General features: G+C 48.8%; 1 protein-coding gene across 3 annotated transcripts in view; it reads right to left on the bottom strand.

Moving 5' to 3' along the window:
* CTIF (CBP80/20-dependent translation initiation factor) overlaps positions 1-19691 on the bottom strand; it is a 344748-nt gene that overhangs the window by 222468 nt on the left and 102589 nt on the right. For all 3 annotated transcript variants that reach the window (XM_011968992.1, XM_011968993.1, XM_011968991.1), the window contains one exon: positions 14689-14760. In XM_011968992.1, the coding sequence (XP_011824382.1) occupies positions 14689-14760 (72 nt within the window). The remainder of the gene's footprint in view (positions 1-14688; positions 14761-19691) is intronic.

Raw genomic sequence — 19691 nt, 5'->3', positions numbered from 1 at the left:
GGTTATTTTGCCCATTAGTTGATGCAGTTTCTTCCTAGCATTGATGGTCTTTGGCATGTTTTTGCATTTGGCATGTTTTTGCAGTGGCTGGTACTGGCTGTTCCTTTCCATGTTTAGTGCTTCCTTCAGGAGCTCCTGCAAGGCAGGCCTGGTGGTGACAGAATCTCTCAGCATTTGCTTGTCTGTAAAGGATTTTATTTCTTCTTCACTTATGAAGCTTAGTTTGGCTGGATATGAAATTCTCGGTTGAAAAAATTTTTTTTTTATTCTTTTCCTTAAGGATATTGAATATTGGCCCCCACTCTCTTCTGGCTTGTAGAGTTTCTGCTGAGAGATCTACTATAGTCTTATGGGCTTTCCTTTGTGGGTAACCCGACCTTTCTCTCTGGCTGCCCTTAACATTTTTTCCTTCATGTCAACCTTGGTGAATCTGACAATTATGTGTCTTGGGGTTGCTCTTCTCGAGGAGTATCTTTGTGATGTTCTCTGTATTTCCTGAATTTGAATGGTGGCCTGCCTTTCTAGGTTGGGGAAGTTATCCTCGGTAATATCCTGAAGAGTGTTTTCCAGCTTGGTTCCATTCTCCCTTTCACTTTCAGGTGCACCAATCAAACATAGATTTGGTCTTTTCACATAGTCCCATATTTCTTGAAGGCTTTGTTCATTTCTTTTTATCTTTTTTCCCTAAACTTCTCTTCTCACTTTATTTCATTAATTTGATCTTCAATCACTGATACCCTTTCTTCCACTTGATTAAATCTGCTATTAAAGTTTGTGTATGCATCAGTAGTTCTCATGTCATGGTTTCCAGCTCCATCAGGTCATTTAAGGTCTTCTCTACACTGTTTATTCTAGTTAGCCATTCATCTAATCATTTTTCAAGGTTTTTAGCTTCCTTATGATGGGTTTGAACATCCTCCTTTAGCTAGGAGAAGTTTGTTATTACCGACCTTTGGAAGTCTACTTCTGTCAGCTCATCAAAGTCATTCTCCATCCAGCTTTGTTCTGTTGCTGGCAAGGAGCTCCGATCCTTTGGAGGAGAAGAAGTGCTCTGGTTTTTAGATTTTTCAGCTTTTCTGCTCTGGTTTCTCCACATCTTTGAGGTTTTATCTACCTTTGGTCTTTGATGTTGGTGACCTACAAATGTGGTTTTGGTGTGGGTGTTCTTTTTGTTGATGTTGATACTATTCCTTTCTGTGTGTTAGTTTTCCTTCTAACAGTCAGGTCCCACAGCTGCAGGTCTGTTGGAGTTTGCTGGAGGTCCATTCCAGATCCTGTTTGCCTGGGTATCACTAGCAGAGGCTGCCGAACAGCAAATATTGCAGAAGAGCAAATACTGCTGCCTGATCTTTTCTCTGGAAGCTTCGTCCCAGAGGGGCACCCGCCTGTATGAGGTGTCAGTCGGCCCCTACTGGGAGGTGTCTCCCAGTTAGGTTACACAGGGGTCAGGGACCCACTTGAGGAGGCAGTCTGTCCATTCTCCGAGCTCAAACACCATGCTGGGAGAACCACTGCTCTCTTCAGAGCTGTCAGACAGGGACATTTAAGTCTGCAGAAGTTTCTTCTGCCTTTTGTTCAGCTATGCCCTGCCCCCAGAGGTGGAGTCTACAGAGGCAACAGGCCTTGCTGAGCTGTGGTTGGCTCTGCCAAGTTCGAGCTTCCCCAGCTGCTCTGTTTACCTACTCGAGCCTCAGCAATAGTGGATGCCCCTCCCCCTCAAGGGCTGCTGCCTTGCAGGTCAATGTCAGACTGCTGCACTAACAGTGAGCAAGGCTCTGTGGGCATGGGACCCACCGAACCAGGCGCGGGATATAATCTCCTGGTGTGCTGTTTGCTAAGACTGTTGGAAAAGTGCAGTATTTGGGTGGGAGTGTCCCGTTTTTCCAGGTACCATCTGTCACGGCTTCCCTTGGCTACGAAAGGGAGATACCCCGACCCCTTGTGCTTCCCGGGTGAGGCAACGCCCCGCCCTGCTTTGGCTCACCCTCCATGGGCTGCATCCACTATTCAACCAGTCCCAATGAAATGAACCAGGTACCTCAGTTGGAAATGCAGAAATCACCCATCTTCTGCGTTGATCATGCTGGGAGCTGCAGACCACAGCTGTTCCTATTCAGCCATCTTGGAGCAGGTCCATGAGCAATTTTTGTATTTTTAGTAGAGACAAGGTTTCACCATGTTGGCCAGGCTGGTCTTGAACTCGAACTCCTGACCTCAGGTGATCCACCCGCCTCAGCCTCCCAAAGTGCTGGGATTACAGGCATGAGCCACCACGCCTGGCCTCACTCTGACTTTTTGGACCTGGTCCAAAAAGTTTCTCTACTGGTCCCATGACTACATAGGCTACATTGGCAATTCTACATTGGAATATATGAGAGACACCATGAGGCCTTTTACATTACATGAAATATTCCTGGACCAGAGGACCCCAGACTCATCTCCTGGGCCAAACAGAGGCTTCCTGTGGGCCAGATCTGAAACTCCTCTCAGGCGCAAACTAAAGCACACTTTGAGAATGGCTGGATCTGCTCAGAGAGAAACTAAGGGGGAAAGCACAAGGGGAGGTGGCAGGGGGCAGAACCCAAAGAGAAACAGGCCTATCTTGGCGTGTGTGTGTGTGTGTGTGTGTGTGTGTGTGTGTGTGTGTGTGTGTGTGTGTGTGTGTGTTCAGAACCAAGGACAGCTCCACAGGCAGCTGGGAAAGGGGGAAATAGACCCCCATGGGCCTTTGAAGCAGGCGAACAGCAGGGCAGAGCCCAGCAGAGACAGCTTTCTGGGCGGCACTAAAGCTGAGTTTGGGAGGGAAAGGCCATTCCTTTCATGCTAGGACATCTGCGTCTGTCTGTCCATCCTGTCTTTTCCCCCATGCTCCATCTGTCTTTGAATTAAGACCCAAAGGCCAGAGAGAGATAGGAGACAACGATGATGCCTGTGGTCGAGTATATTTCTCTTAGGCCAACACTCTGCCCACTCTCAGCTAATTAGGGTTGTGATTTAGGTTTTAAATGGGCCATGCTATTTGAGCCTGTCCTGGACAGGGCCACACCAGAGGCCATTTCTGGCTGGCTGCCTGTCCAACTCCCGCTGAAATAATGGGATCCTCCTCAACTGTCCCCAGCTCCTGCCAGGGAAAGTCTTCCAGGAGATGGGGAAAATCAACACTCCCCATTCCAACACCATCCCATCCTCAAAGTCTACCTCAAAAGGAGGCCTTCTTTGAACTCCCCAGGCCCCAAAGATCTGTCCTTTTCTGCCAGTACCAGACTCAGAACTAAAGAAGGTCATGACAGGAGAGGGCTGAGAGATCATCTGGTCTGGGGGGTGACCTAGGAGTCCTGCAGAGATGTTCTAAGAGCCATGAGGCGGGCAGTTGGGGGAGAAAGCAGGCAGGACTCCTCCCCTTGCCCCCCCAAAATGGTTCTATCCCTTTCCTGTTTCTGTGTGGAATCTCCACGTAAGGTTCTGAAGAAACAAAAATACTTTTTACAAATTACTTTTTGTATTTTTAAATTACACTTTTTATACTTTTTACAAATTATACTTTTTATTTTTAGATGGTTGTAGATTCATACATACTTGTAAAAAGTAATACAAAGAGACCCCTTGTGCCCTATATGCAGTTTCCCTCCATGAGGAAATTATAGTTCAATGCCACAATGTAACTTGTCTCTTCATCCTCTTAATAGGATCCTTCCCAGAGCAAAAGTTTAATTACGATGAAGTTCAATTTAGCATCTCCGGGTATCAACACTGATACAGTGGAGACACAGAACACTACCACCATCACAAGGCTGCCCCTTACAGCCATGTCCACTTTCCTCCTGCCCCTACCCCTTCCCTCATCCTGGCAACCACAAACCTCTTCCCCATTTCTATTACTTTGCCCTCTCAAGAATGTTATATAAATGGAATTGCAGAGTATGCGACTTTGGAGGACTGGCTTTTTGAAAATCACTCAGCATGATTTCCGGAGACTCCTCCAGGCTGCTGCATCATCACTCGTTCATTCCTTCTCATTGCTCAGTGTTTAACCATTCACCTGCTGAAGATGACCTGAGCTGCTTCTAGGTTTCTGCCTATTGTGAACAAAGCTGCTATAAACAGTTGAGTACAAGTTTTTGTGTGAACATAAGTTTTCATTTCTCTAGGATAAACACCCAGGAGTGCAATTGCTCAATCAAATCATATGGTACTTGCAGGTTTTGTTTTTTTTTTTTTTTTTTTAAATTGCCAAACTGTTTTCCAGAATGGCTATACCATTCTACATCCCCACTATAACTGTAGGACTGATTCAGTTTCTCTGCATTCTCACCAGCATTGGGCACTGTCATTTCATTTTTCTTTTCTTTTTTATTTTTATTTATTTATTTTTTTGAGACAGGGTCTCGCTGTTACCCAGGCTGGGGTACAGTGGTGTGATCACAGCTCACCGCAACCTCCATCTCCCAGGCTCAAGTGATCCTCCTACCTCAGCCTTCTGAGTAGCTGGGACCACAGGTGTGTGCCACTATGCAAAACTAATGTTTATATTTTTTGTTGGGATGGTGTTTCACCATGTTGCCCAGGCTGGTCTCGAACTAGCCTTAGACGATCCACCTGCCTTGGCCTCCCAAAATGTTGAGATTACAGGCCTGAGCCACTGCTCTTGGCCGTCACTTTTTTCTTTTTTTTTTTAATACTGCCAAATTGAAGTGGACATTGTCACTTAAAAAAAAATTATTTTAACCATTCTGATCGGAGTGTAGTGATGTCTTGTTGGGGTTTTAATTTGTGTCTCTGTCATGGCTAATGATGTTGCATACCTTTTTGTGTGCTTATCTGCCATCTGTACATCACCTTCAGGGAAAAATGTCTTCAGTGAAAAATGTCGCTTTACTTTGTCCATTTTCTAATTGGATTGTTTTTTCATGATGAGTTTTGAGAGTTCTTTATATATTCTAAATACAAGTCCTTTGTCAGATATGTTTTGCAAATATTTTCTCCCTCTCTGAAACTTGTCTCTTCATGCTCTTAATAGGGTCCTTCCCAGAGCAAAAGTTTAATGACGATAAAGTCCAGTTTAGCATCTCGGTGTTGACATCCATTGATTGTTTATTTCAGTCAGTTTGTTTGTGGTATGACAAATGATTTTTAATTGAAACCAAGGCATTTTCATGTTAGTTCATGAGACAGTCATATTTAAACATTCTGCTTTAACTGCGTTTCGTGGTACCACTCTGGCAGAGGAAAAGGGAAGGGGATAGCTTCATTATTGCCAGGCAGAAGTGAAAGTCCAGGTTGCCCACTCAACCTCCTCTGATGCCCCAGGGGTGCTCGCTGTCACTGCTGGATGGAGGTGGGAGTTCCGGATCCCCATGTGGTCCCCTCTGACACTGCAGTGGGGCTGGCCTCATCACCCCTGGGCATCTATGCAGTCTGACTCACTCTTTCTGACACCACCCCAGCAGGAAGGAGAGGGACACCTCGATACTGCCCAGTGGGGGTGCAAGTCAGGTTCCTGCTGCCTCCAGTGACACCATGGGGTGTGGGTAGGAGCCTTCTCACCAGTTGGGGATGAAAGTCGCAGCTCCCCACTGGCCTTCTCTGACACTACTCTGTTAGGGGATTGGAGCCCCTCTTCTAGCCCAGCAGGGGTGGAATCTGAGCTCCCACTCGGTCTTGGCTGGGATGGATGGGGGTGGGGATGTTTTCTGTGGTGTTTGGCTGGGGTAGACCAGTTACTGTCTAAAAGTTTTCTGTCGGACCAGGCGCTGTGGCTCATGCCTGTAATCCCAGCACTTTGGGAGGCTGAGGCGGGTGGATCACGAGGCGGGTGGATCACGAGGTCAGGAGTTCAAGACCAGTATGGCCAACATGGTGAAACCCCGTCTCTACTAAAAATATAAAAATTAGCTGGGTGTGGAGGTGCGTGCCTGTAATCCCAGCTACTTAGGAGGCTGAGGCAGGAGAATCGCTTTAACCTGGGAGGTGGAGTTTGCAGTGAGCCGAGATTGCGCCATTGCACTCCAGCCTAGGCGACAGGGTGAGACTCCATCTCAAGAAAAAAGAAAAAAAAAAAAATTTTCTGTCTTGCTGGGTCTTTTCCTATAATTTTCCTTCTTTTCTATCCTATATTTTTCTAGCTTTCCTTAGTCCGTTTCCTGCAGAGAGCAGCTTTTTATTATTATTTTTTGCCTGTGTCCATTAGCATTTCCTAGTGCCAAGTGTGGGACACATGAGGCAAAAAGAAAACAAGCTTCTCACTGTGTCATTCTCAGGTCCTGGGCACCCTAGCGGGTCTGCCTTCTTCCCTCCACCTCTCCGAGTCTTCTTATGTTCATTTTATACAGAATGTCTTGGGTTTTTAGTTGTATTTAGCAGGAGAAATATGGACAAGAACATCTATTGCATTTTCCAGAAGCAGAAGTTTAGGTCTATATTTTTCACAAGACATTTTGATGGCCTTACATCTAGTTCACCTCCTCATTTTATAGAGCAGAAACTGAGGCTGCAGTGAGATAATGTATCTTATCCATGATCCAATAGTAAGTTTGGATTCCATAGTATGTTGGAAGCACAGTCCAGGCTGAAAACACATCTCCTAAACCCAGGTGCCATGCTGCTTCCACGACAGCATGGCGGCTCCCCCTTTGCCTGTATGTCTCACCTCTCCTGCTAGAATGCAAGGCCCTGTGCAGACAGCAGGCTACTCCTCCCCGTATTCACATGCTGCCATCTCCTCCAAAATGGCTTATTTCCCTAAGCAGATTCTAGCTTCCCTGATTGCAGAGACCAGGTCATGTGGCTCAGAATGGATACAGCAAGCACCCAAGGCATGGCTGCTGATGGTTCTCCCTATAGGAGCCAGTTGTCAGCATTGTTTAGTAAGTGTGGCATCCTGTTCCTCCAAGTGAGCTGGAGCCAGAAGGCACTTCGAGGATAGGGACAGATGGCATTTTCTGAAAGACAGACACACACACTGGTGAGCACAGAGGTTGTGCCATGTTTGGTTCTGGGAGGAATGTTAAGGGGAATCACAGCGCACACTTCTAGTGCTCCTGGGCATGTGACCCAGGCCCGAAGGACCATCATGTCATGTCCCAGACATCTTCGCACTGCAGCTTGAGCGTCTGTCCTCTCCACTCTACCCTTCACGCAAACAGTCACCATGGCTACGTTCCTCACCATCCCAGTGCCCAGTGCCCAGCCTGGAGTACAGCAGCCCTCAGTGATGACTGGCTGATTGGAGCTGATCAATAGGCGAAAGAACAAACAGATAAACAAAGGAATGACCCAACCACAGCAAAGACAATTCCTCATGCACAATGAGGATATTTAGCTCAAAAAAGACTTGCCATGCTAGGCTGCTGAGGAAAGTCAGTAGGCAAAAGACACAAGTAAAATAGTTAAAAAAAAAAAACCATCAGCTGGAGCAATGAGAAGGGGGCTTGCGGCTGAATCAAAGAATGATCTTTTTGATTAATTGAGCTGCCCAACTGTGCTGAGATGCCTTCTGAAGCAGTGAGCTCCCTGCTACTGGAAATACCTCATGGTGGGGAGCTGGATCAGGTGACCTCTGAGCTTCCTACCACCTGAGAACCCATGATGTCTTCAGAATTCACTGGAGGCCTTAAACTCCAGTGCAAGGGAGTTTGTTGGGGCTCAGAAAACAATATCCCAAAATGAAGGCCTCAGCAGCAGCCTCAGAAGCAAAAGTCTTTCTCTGACTTTCTGCCCTCCTGCCTCTCACTCTCAGTCTCACTCTCCCCTGAAGCTAGCCATAGAAGTTAGACTCCCTCTTCCCCTCCATGAGAAACCACAGCTTCTTTCTCCCAAAGCCAGCCATGAAACCTAAAGATAGAGCTCTAATTCTCTCTCTGCCTTTCTTTGTGAAAACTGGCCATAAATAAATTATCTCATCTGCTTTGTTTGATTATAGGTTATGCCACCCATTCCAGAGAGGGTCCTGCCCCAACTCAGAAGGAAGGAATGCTGCACAGAGAGGCCAAGAAGAGTCGAGACAGACAGGCCTTGCTCTATTTCCCCATTTCGTCTATTAGCATGAGATCATGCCCTTTTGGTACAATCCCATTTCTACAACTGTCCATACTTTGTTTAACTTAACCATAAAAATAGACAATTTCCCCTGTATCTTTGGGTCTTCATTCTGCAGCCTCCCATGTATACATGTTAAATAAACGTGTCTGCCTTTTCTCTTATTAATCTGCCTTTTGCAAGTTGATTTTTCAGCAAATCTTCAGAGATCCAGGGATTACCCTAGGCCCCCACAAGTTGAATCCTTGAGTTCCATCAAGGATTTGATGTGGTGAAGAAGATGAGGGAAAGAAAAGGTCAGCCCCAGCCTCTGGGAAGCTTCTACTAGAGATAGGGCATGTGACATCATTCTAGCCAGTCACCAAATAGTTCTGGTTCCCCCTATTCCAGGCACAGAGTAGCGCTGTACTTCTCAGTGTGCTTATGGTTGGATGAGGCCACATGACCCGTTCTGGGCAACAAGCTTGGAGTGGAAGTGACAAATGTTGTAGGTAGGCTGGAGCCCTGAACTGCCAATGCACGATCCTCCAAAGCTCCTTTTTCTCTGTCATGACAACTGGTTAAAATTGAACTGTACCACCAAGCTGTGCCCTGGTTGTTTAATGTTACTGAGATTTTGGGTTGTTTGTTACTGCAGCATTACCTAGGCTATCCTGGCTGATACAGGGGAACAGACTTTGCCTGTATGGAACACCAGAGAAAGATACAAGATAAAAAGTTCAAGGCACACAACAGGGGCTGGGTTGGACAGAGCTTCCAACATCTGAACCTACACACAGACCCCTCTGCATTCACCATTCTCAGCCCCCTACTTGAGTAACACCCAATACGATCCATCTCCTCTAGCTGTGCTGCCTTCTATTACCCTAACATCCCAACATTGTGCCCTATTCAACCTCTGATAACATCATGTCTTCTCTCTTCATCTTCTTCTCTCTTCCCTTCCATCTAGTCAAACATCCTACCCATTCTCAAAGGCAAAGGTCAGGCCTCATGTCCTACAAGACACCTCCCTACCCACAGAGACCAACTGGACCACTCTTTGGAATCACCGCAGTTCTTGTGGCCAGGATGACATCTCTTTGGGGCTCTTACGTGTATGTTGTCATCTTGTTCTGTGTAAACTAGTTTTTACCCTACAAACTGGCAGTGATCCAGAAGCTCCCACTCATACTCATCTGCTGGGCTCACAGCAGGGGCTCAATAAATATGAACCAAACAGACAGCAGCACATAAACCTGGTATTTCTTGTATATCCAAGAAAGTGCTAAAAAATGTAGGTACTTTTACTAAGATATTGTTTGCACTAATGATTTTTTAAAATTAGCACAGAACAAAATCCTATAGTTACTAAAGGGTAGCAAGTTGACTGGCAGAAAACTCCTTCTACCTTTTTCTGGGGCCAGAGGTAATCAGTATATTTGAAGGTCTCCTCCACCTACCATCTGGTACCCCCTGGGTCAGAGTCAATGTTGGTGCCCAAATAGCTGGCTTGAAGGTTGGCACAGGTATCAGGGGATGGGGAACAGTGGAGAAGTTAGGAAGACCCAGACCTGCTGTGGCGGTGATTTGGATCCAGTTGGGCATTTCATGGAGTTACAGAATGCAAACAGAGATTTCTGGAGAGACTCTAAGAAGTCTGTGTCATTGTTTTGCAGAAGAGGTGCTTGGAGCCAGTGTCACTCGTGGGTCAACACCTAGCTCTCCTGGCCCTTGGGACAAGGCTCTTTGACTCTCTTTATGCTTCAGTTTGCTACAGGGCATCAGGCTGAAACAAGAGAGTACCCTTCACTTATTCCAGGGAATGTTGGGATCATAGGCCCTCAGCCAAGACTCAAAGTCATCATTTGTGTCACACCCCCATCTTTCCCAGGGCTTCATGTGAACCTGCCTGATAAGGAGTCGTGCTCATCAGGTTCCTAGCAAAGATTTCATCACCTTGCTCAACAGCCAACACGGTGGGCCAAGTCCTTCCGTCAAAGGAAGTCCTTCCCAAGGTCTAATCAGAGGCTCTGCTGTTGTGGCGCATATTAATTTCCTGTCCTTGGCACACCCGTGCAGATGGAAAACAGCTGCTCACTCCTTACCCCATACAACCTTTCCTATGCCTTTGGTTTCTTTCCTGAATTCTACATCTCATGCCAGCACCTTGAAAAGCCTTCTGAATGTACTGCTGCTGCAGTTTCTCATTTCAGCAATCCCTACACATTTCCCCTATTACAATGAAAAGCTGGAAATTTCTGACATCCTAACTAAATGACTAGGTGACGGACGGGTCTTTTGGGAAGAGGATGCCAGGATGTCAGGCAATCCCAAATACAGCTGAATCCCAGTTCCCGGCAGCTGGTCGGCCTCGTCTGAACTATCTGTAGCCCTTTTTTTGCTCTACGCTCTCTGGGCTCTCTTCCTCCTCCCTTGTGGGACCCGGTCTCCTCTAGGTTGCCCCCACTTTCTGCCTCTGAAAGAGTTCAGAAAAAGCAAGGTTTTCTTATTGACATTAGCTAAAAAAACAAACAGGATGAGGCTGGAAGCCTGCTAGGGATGAATCAATCATCCCAGTGTACGACTAATCTGCAAATGGGGCCGCATCTGGGCCCTGGTTGCAGGGCATGGTCTGTGGCCCACCACCCAGAAGCTGTTTGGCAGAATGCAGGAGCTCCGCATCTTCCTGCCAACCTTACTTTTGACATGTGCAGCCAACGTGGTCAGTCAAAAGGAGCACCAGAGCAGCCAGCCACCCCATCTCCATGTAGCCTCAGTTTCTCCCTGAAACTAATTGTCTCCATGGGTAAAAATGGGTTAGCAGTGCTCTCCCATCATCGTGATGGCCCCAGAAAGCTCATCAAAGTTGGTGTGACGGAGGAAAAGGGCCCAATAGGGAATGACTGCATGGACTGAGCCTGGGCCAACTCAGTGCAGTCTCAGGCATCACTATTGAGTGTCCACTGAGTACAAGGCCCTAGGCCAGAAGTGGTTGAGGAAGTAGAGCCAGCCCCGACTCCCGTCTTAGGGTTGACTAGCTGGCTGAAGCACAGGCAGGTGTGCATGGAACAGCTTGGTAGCAGCATGAGCCAGTGTGAGGGTGTCTGCCTGGGCACGTGGGTGTAGCGAGGAGCCAGCCGGGGTGCTCATGGGTGGTGTCCCTGAGAGCTGGTCCTGTGTTCTTGCCTCTGGTGGGCCAGGCTAAAGGGAGCCTTGAAGGATGAAGGGAATAGCAGCATCCCATCACAGTAGCAAAGGCACCCTTCAGTGGGCAGCTGCCTGGGTCCTTTTCCATCAGAGAGCCCCTGCACGACAGGGGTGACAAGGACACTGCCACAGGCCAGCTACGTGGGGCTTTCCTTGGGGTGCGGTCACTCAAAGGACGCTGCCCAGGTTTGATCCCTCCAGTAGGGGGCATCAGGAGATGGCTGCTTCATGGGCAGAAATCAGAGGTTCCTGGGAAGGAAACTCAGGTGGGTGTCCCCACGGGCGGACGCATGGACGTGGGCATGAGCCACCATGGGCCACGTGGCCAAGGGCAACACTCTAGAGAGGGCAGAGCAGTGAGAAGCAAGGAGCTGGCCCCCACACTGTTGGGCTACCATACCAGCCCTGAATGCCCATCCAGGCTGGTGGCAAGAGAAAAATAAAGGTTCCTCTTGTTTATGCCATGCTGTTGTTTGTACCTAATAAATTCATTCTCTGATGTCTAAAAATAAAGCCTGTCATCACTGAACCAAGGTGCTGCCGACCATGGGAGACTTCATGTAAATTCAGGCCCACAGATGCTCCTGCCTCCCCGTGCAGTACCCAGGTCTGAACCTTGGCCATCCATCCAGGAGATGCTACTACCCCTCACCTCCTCTGTGCACCTGCCCAGGTTTCTGAACTCCAGGCCACCCCCTGAGCCCCATCTCGTGTCCTGCAGGGGGCATCTGTTTTACACCTGTGTCTTGTCCTTTTCACTTAGCAGTGCTGCCCTTGAAGGCAGGTCCCTGGCTTCAAGCCCACCTGGAGCTTAGCACCAGGCCCCTGCAAACACTCCTGGTTGACAAATCTCTAAGAAATTCCTCCTGAAAGACCCTCTCCAATCTTCAGAGGTTTCTTTGGCTGTAAGCAACTTCACACAGCACAGGTGGTGCATCCCACGCCAGACTCAGGCAAACCCAGCATTCTGACTGAGCCTTCCCTTCTGTCCCAGCTGGCTCTCCAGGCATGGACGTTGCAGACACTGCACCCAAGACCAACACAGCACCAGGCACACATGGCTGTGGCAGGGGGTGTCCCTCAGTGGCCCAGCCCCTCTTTCACTTCTTGGAAGTAGACATCTCTCCGTCTTCCCTCTGAGATGATCAGGCGGCCATCGCAGGTCAGGGGTGATGGGAATGCCAGTGCTCCTGTGGCCTGTAGGAGGTCCCTCCCACAAAACCTTGCCTCTGGGCATGTCAGGTGATTAGGTGGGATTCTATGCAGAGACCCTGCTGTCCACCCTCCTTGGGCTCCTCCCCTCCACCCTCCTTGGGCACCTCCCCTATAATGAACCTATGTCTTAGTTTCACCTGCCAAGAAAGGATTTAATATGAGCTTTTCACAACTTCACTTTTAAGTTGAGTTATATTTCATTTTGTCAAACACTGCCTACCCCGAGTCAACTGCTCAGCTGCTTCCTGAAGGTGGGATTGGGGTAAGCCTTGTGGTGTCAGGGTGCCTGGGGCAGGGACAAGTCCACACCTAACCCCACCCCACAAGCCCCCAGCCCTGCTCCATGGGCCCATATTATCTGGCGAACCCCCACACAACCTCCTGCAGGTGGGGAAGGCAGACCCGAGAGGACAGGGGTGGGTGGGGAGGTGAGGCAGATGAAGGGAGAAAACGTGGAGAACCCTTCCTCGCGCCCTGGAGACTCTGTCAGGAGTGATGTGGAGAAGGGGACCAGAAGGGAAAGGCAGCAGACAGGCCCCCAAAAAGATGGTAAAGGGGAGAGGAAAAAGGACCCTTCCTTGGAAGATTCCAGAACCAGACACCTGCTGACCAAATAACAGAGAGCTCTCAGGGACAAACCTCTTATTCCCCATCTAAGAGCTTCAAGCGCTCCCTGAAAGTCTCTGCCTGGTGCTTGAGTCCCCAAATCCAAGTTCACAACTGCTGCTGAAGAGTGAGGGGAACTCCATTTAGGAGACCCTAGAATAATTGGCAGGAGCAAGACAGTGCCCCTGAGGAGCAGGGCCTAGACCAAAAGCTAGGGGGTCAGGGAGTATAACACGGGGTCCCAGGCAGGGAGGCAGCAGAGACAAAGGCACCCCCTAGAAGGTCACCTTCTGCAGCTGGGCAAGGTAGCAGTGCCATACGGGGTGGAGGGCAGACAAGTGGCACCTCCGGGGGACTCAGTTTCCTCATCTGCAAATGGCACGGAGATGTTAGAAGGACCCTCAGAGGCCATCGAGGCTCCTTCTGGGTTTTATGTAAGGAAGCTGAGACCCAAGGCGGAAGAGTTTGCCACCAAGTTTGTGGCAGAACAAAAACAAGACTCCAGGTCTCCCATTACCCCCAACCCCTGGGGCTCTTATTATGGCCTCCTTCTTAAGAAACAATTGAACACACAAGCAAATCTTGTCATGTGAAAGAACCATCCTGGGCAGCCATCCCCCCACACCATGGGGCAGCCACACCCTGCAGCCTAAGAAAGATCTAGAACCGAGGCCACTGACCAGCTTCCCTTGGCACAGAATAGAGGAGTTGGGTGAATCTGCCAGGGGACCGAAGCTGAACATGATTAAGTGGATCGAAACTGAACATGAGCAAGTAGGCCTGGGGCAACCCATGACTGCAGCGGCTCTGAAACCGGGCATGGCCCCTCACAGGAGCCTGCAGGGGCTCCGTCCGCTTTCTGGACAGGCACAGTCTGAGGCCGAACTCGGGATGGGGACACATGGGTTTTTCAGCCTCTAATCCCACAGGCTCCTGCAGGCAGGAATGAGGTATCAGTGAGAACAGCTGGACCACCAGAGGGTGTGGGGAAGGGCCTGGGGGTCACCAGGGCAGCTGTCAAACAGCAGCTGCCCCCCTTCCCTCCCAGCCACGCAACCCACCCACGAGCCTCTCAGGACCTCACGGCAAGCAGCAGGGAGAAAGGCGGCAGGCTCCAGTGGGGTCCCAGGACTGTTGGTTGGCTGGAGGGATGGACAAGTCTCTGACAGCTCCCCCACAGGCTGCCCCTCCCAGGCCTTCTGCAGATCTGGAGCAGAAGTGACAACCAAAGCACCCGCCAGCATCAAAATGCTGAGTCCCATTGTTTGTGGGGCCACAATGTTGGTGCCTGAACCCTCAGTGCAGTCATTTGACTGCTGTGTAATATTCCACTGTAAGGATGGATCCCAAGGCACCTCTTAATTCTCCTCAGCAAACATCTGGGCTGCTTCCAGATGTGTGTTAGTATATAGAACGCAGTCACTAAAGACTAAAGAAGAAATCTCATCAAGTGATGAGTTTGGGGGAGTGCCTGTGGGCAGGGGGTTAGGGAGGGCTTTCCAGGGGACAGATGCACCCTCCCCTCTCCCACCTCTCTGCACTCTCCATGTCACCACCCCTCAGGAGCCACTGTGGGCTGGCCCAGGAACCCAGGCAGACAAGACATAGGATACCCTCAGACAGAGCGCAGAGCCGGTTCCCTACCTGCTGTGGGGGGGCTCGCCCTCGGGAGAAGGAACAGCTGCTGTCCAGTGGTTCGCTGCAGTCCGCTGTCCACTGCAGAGCAGAAAGGAGCGATCAGTGATGGCAGGACAGCCAGGCCCATGCTCACTCTGCCAGGCTGCAGGAGTTGTGCCCCGGCCTTCCCCATTAGCATGAGTGTGGAATCCTAGTTGGTCATTTCAACCCAAATCTTTCTCAACCACCAGACCCAATTTGGCATCCTCAGGCTCCACATCAAGATGAAGCTTTGGCATCTGCTTGAGGGGGAGGCAAACTCACTTCCCTTCACCTGAGCCCAGCACAGTGACAAAGACTGGCTACATCCCAAAGTCAGCCAGAGATGACGAAACTTATTCTGAGTTTGGTACCACCAGCACCACGTTTGACCGCCTGACCTGGCTTCAGCCACACTAGCCCTCTATTACATCAAGGGTGTGGCCGGAGCTGGCAATGAGGCAGGTATGTGTGGGTCTTCCTAGAAGCCTAGCTCCAAAAGATGATGGGTTTGGCACCAGGAAAGAGCCCAACCTGGCCATCAGAAGCGTGGCTCAGACAAGCCCTGCCACTCACATCCCCTAAGAACTCAGAGGGCTGCTGTGCCCCAAAGTGCGGTCTGACAACCATCTGCATGAGAGTCCCCAGAGTCCGCAACATGGAGGTCCATGGGCCCCAGCCTTTACCCACTGAATTAGACTTTGCGAGGCCAGGGCCAGAGGATCAGTGTTTTGACGAGCTCCCCAAGGGATGCATTGGGAGTTTGGGAGCCACAGAAATCCATGTGATCTCTCAGGCTTCATTTTGTCATCTATAAACTGGGGAGAGCCATGCTGGGTGACTGGCTGGGAGGCTGGGACGAAGGACCTTTGTGAGCTATAAAAACACTGTATAGATACAATGCAGTAGCAGCCATATAGCCCTTCCTGTCAAATGCTATCCAGGTATACGGCAGTGTTTTTACTATTGTATTAAACACTAGCTAGCCTCTGGAGCTGAAGTTGTTGAATACTGATCTTAACCTACACCCTGCATGATACATAAAGAGCAGAGGAGGGCCAGGCAGCTCACACTTGTAATTCAGCACTTTGGGAGGTCAAGGCAGGAGATCACTGGAGCCCAGGAGTTTGAGACCAGCCTGGGCAACATAGAGACACCTTGTCTCTACTAAAACAAAAACAAAAACCAGCCAGCTACGGTGGCATGCACTTGTTGTCCTAGCTACTTGGGAGGCTGAGGCTGGAGGATTGCTTAAGCCCAGGAGTTTAAGGTCGTAGTGAGCTGTGATCGTGCCAATGCACAATGCTCTTAGGTAACAGAGCGAGCCTCAAAAAAAAAAAAAAAAAAAAAAAAAAAAAAAAAAAAAAAAAAAAAAAAAAAAAAGAGAAAAAGAAAAAAAAAAGGAAAGAGCAGAGGGAAGCCCAGTCTCTGCATGTTTGATGACATGGTCAAAGCTGTGAATGTGTGCCAATGCACTCCTGGCTTTCTAAAACCTTGGCTGGACGTGCCCTCCTGAGCATGGCTCAAGGGTATGACCTTTGTCCAGGATGAACGTTATTATTACAATGTTGTTGACATAGGCTGGGTGGAAGTGTATCCTAGAGCAGCACCATCCAACTGAAACCAGATGAGAGTCACGCAGAAACCACAGGCAGAAGTTTAAGTTTTCTAGTAGCCAGATTTTAAAAAGAAACAGGTAAAATTAAATGAAATAATATATTTTATTTAATCTAATACATCAAAATATTATCACTTCAACAGGTAATCAATATAAAAAGTTGTTGATGAGATATTTTACATTCTTCTTTCCATAGTGTTTCAGAAATCTACTTAGAGCACACCTCAGTTTGGATGAACAACATTTCAAGGGCTTCAAGAGCCACATGTGGCCTGTGGCTACCATAAGGGGCAGTGAGGCCCTAGAGAAGTGGCAACAGTGTCAGAGGCACTCCTCGCCCATTCCCTTTCTTTGAGCCTCAGGTCGAGAGTTGGTACTAGCTACCTGAGGTTGCCATTCCCTGGGCTGTGTAGCTTCTCAGGTAGAAGTAATCAATTCTTTGGATTAAATTCCCTCTGCTTGGATCATTGCAGTCCCAAAGTATTTCCCCTAAGATATTTATTAATCATGGCTGGCGGTGGGGAGAGAAAAATGAGAAACCATCAGATGCCACTTTAGCCAAGTGATCAAGGTTAATATCACCAGTAACAAAACATAGCTGCATCATGGACTCCCCAGTGTGGTGCGTCGAGACGGGCACATCACTTCTGGGGTATTCTTGACAAAAATGCACCCTCTCGACATAATCATGAGAGAATATCACACCACCCAAATTGATGAGCTTTCTACAGAAGCACTGACCAGAACTCTTCAAAAGTGTCAAGGTTGTAAAAGAAAAGAAAAGTAAAGAAGACAAAGTATCAGATTGGAAGGGAATGAGGTGATGTGGCAATTACATGCAAATTTGGATCCTGGAACAGAAAAAGGACATTCATGGAACAACTGGTGAAATCTGAATAAAGCTTCTAGTTAAGAGCATTGTACCAATGTTAATTTCTTGCTTCTGATAATGGTTCTATAGTTATGTAAGGTTCATTTTAAGGCAAGGTGAGGGACAAGTGTTTGGGAACCCCCTGTTCCATCCTGCACCTTGGCTATAAGTCTAAAATAGTTCCAAAACAAAAATTAATATATATGTATTCATACATACGTAAAATGCATGCATACATAACTATAAGTATATATGTACATTTATTTATTTACTTATTGAGATGGAGGCTCATTCTGTTGCCCAGGCTGGAGTGCAGTGGCGCAATCTCAGTTCACTGCAACCTCCCCCTCCCAGGTTCAAGCGATTCTCCTGCCTCAGCCTCCTGAGTAGCTAGGATTACAGGCATGTGCAACCATGCCCAGCTAATTGTTGTATTTTTAATAGAGACGGGGTTTCACCATGTTGGCCAGGCTGGTTTCAAACTCCTGACCTCAGGTGATCCACCCACCTTGGCCTCCCATGGTGCTGGGATTACAGGCATGAGCCACCATGTCTGGCCCACATTTTTAGAATAATGTATACAGATACACATAAACATATATGTATATGTATATACATACATATGTATAATGTTTAAAGTATTGTAACTATAATCCCTCTGCTTTATATATTGAAGTAGTTTCTGCTTCCCTGGTTGGAGGCTGGCTGACAGGTGGGGGACATCCAAGGCATACAGTGTCCACTGGCTGGAGGGAACACGAGGCCATGCTTGCACTCCTCATCCCATCCTATGTGATCTCTCACAAAAAGACTTCTCCCCTTCCAGGCATCCTGAACATTTCAACCCCAGTTGTATAGTGCTGGTGTGATATTCCACAGCACGGTGACGCACGGGGGACATACCTCCTCTGGGGTCAGCACGGGCCCTGGCAGGATGGGGCCTCCTGATGGGCACGCGCAGAACAGACCCCGAGGCTTTGTGCACATCCATATACAACCCTACTCTCCTTGGTGAGCTTTCCAAGCTCCAACGAGACTGCTCTGCCTTGTCCAAGGCCATACTTAACTGTACATTTGCCAACCAAAAGCCACTTCCTGAGAGCCTTCTGTGTGGGGCCCTGAACACAGAGTGTTCCCACACAGGAGAGGTTAGATGACCTGTCAAATAATAGCAATGAGAGGGCGGTGGGGACGGTGTGGCTGAGATGAAGAGTGTGCTCTCGGCAGGGGCCGTAAGGGAGGGAAAGCAGGCAACCCAGGGTGCCCAGAGAAGAGTGAGGTGCCCAAGAGAGGCAACAGGCTCAGCAGAACATGGCCTGCTTAGGGCAGACAGCGGCTGTCAGGCTAGAGAACTCAGAGACACTTCCTCCATATGCAGAGGCCGAAGGTTTCTATTATGGGAGGCTGAACTGGCCTGGGGGAAGTGGGGAAGAAGGTCCCACATAGGGGTTCATCAGCAGTGGTGGCAGAGATGGAAATGAAGCAGTGGATCTCCGAGTGTGGAACAGAGGAGCAGCAGGCCAAGTGGGTGAGCTGTGCACAGGAAAGCCAGCAAGACGGCGGAGTCCACAGACCCCCATTCCAGACACCCAGCAAAACTGGAGATAGGCACAGCCCCCGGCAGGAGGAGGGACTGTGGCCCTGCGTGTGACTGTGTAAATGGGGAGGAGTGAGGTGTGAATGATCACACTGAGCACAGCAAGCTCTACCCATTGGGCTTGTGGGGCTCCATCTCCAACCCCAGCCCAGCAGTAGCCCCAGGGCAGCCTGTCCAGGGCTGCTGCCTGAATTCCCTCCATCAGAGACACCCTTCTTCCCTGGCCCTAAAGGCCCTCTGGGAGCCCTCCCTTCCCTGTTCTGAAGCTCCTCCCCATCCCTGCTGGGATTCTGCCCTCAACACCGGCTTCCTCTGTGGCAGGCACCGCCACCTCCTGCCTGCCATTTGCCTTCTCTGAGATACCGCCTAGAAAATTTCCAGAAATGGACCTCCCCAGAACCAGTCCTGATCTGTAGGAGATGAGTCAAGAATGAAGAAGAGCCCCACCTCTCCAGACCCACTCCTCAGTCCGGGCCAGGGCTTGAAATCCCACACATTTCCCCTTCAAAGCAAACAGGCTTACAGCTTTGAGCCTCCTGAACCTGCAAGTCCTCTTGGGGGCAAAGGTGGTATCTTACTTGAAAAGGTCATCAAACAGAAAGGCAGGAAATGTGGGAAGTTTGCTAGATATGGGAACGATGAACATCAAATTCACAAGAGTGGTTTAAAGGCCTCAACCACAGCTATTATAATTCATTTCTTAATTTAAAAACCTGGAAAAAACATGACACAGGGTTAAGATTTAATAAACATGAGAGTACAGATGTTTATTCTCCACTCAAAATAGATGTGTATTTTACTATTGTCTGTTATCAGTCCATCTCAAGTATTTCACAATAAAAAACAATTAAAATAAGCTATTTGTCATTTTACATCCCAGGATGGACAGTATTTTTTTTTTTTTT

This window comes from Mandrillus leucophaeus, unplaced genomic scaffold (genome assembly GCF_000951045.1).
Source record: "Mandrillus leucophaeus isolate KB7577 unplaced genomic scaffold, Mleu.le_1.0 Scaffold87, whole genome shotgun sequence".
In the NCBI taxonomy this organism is placed as follows: domain Eukaryota; kingdom Metazoa; phylum Chordata; class Mammalia; order Primates; family Cercopithecidae; genus Mandrillus; species Mandrillus leucophaeus.
This window is presented reverse-complemented; position numbering and strand designations above follow the sequence as displayed.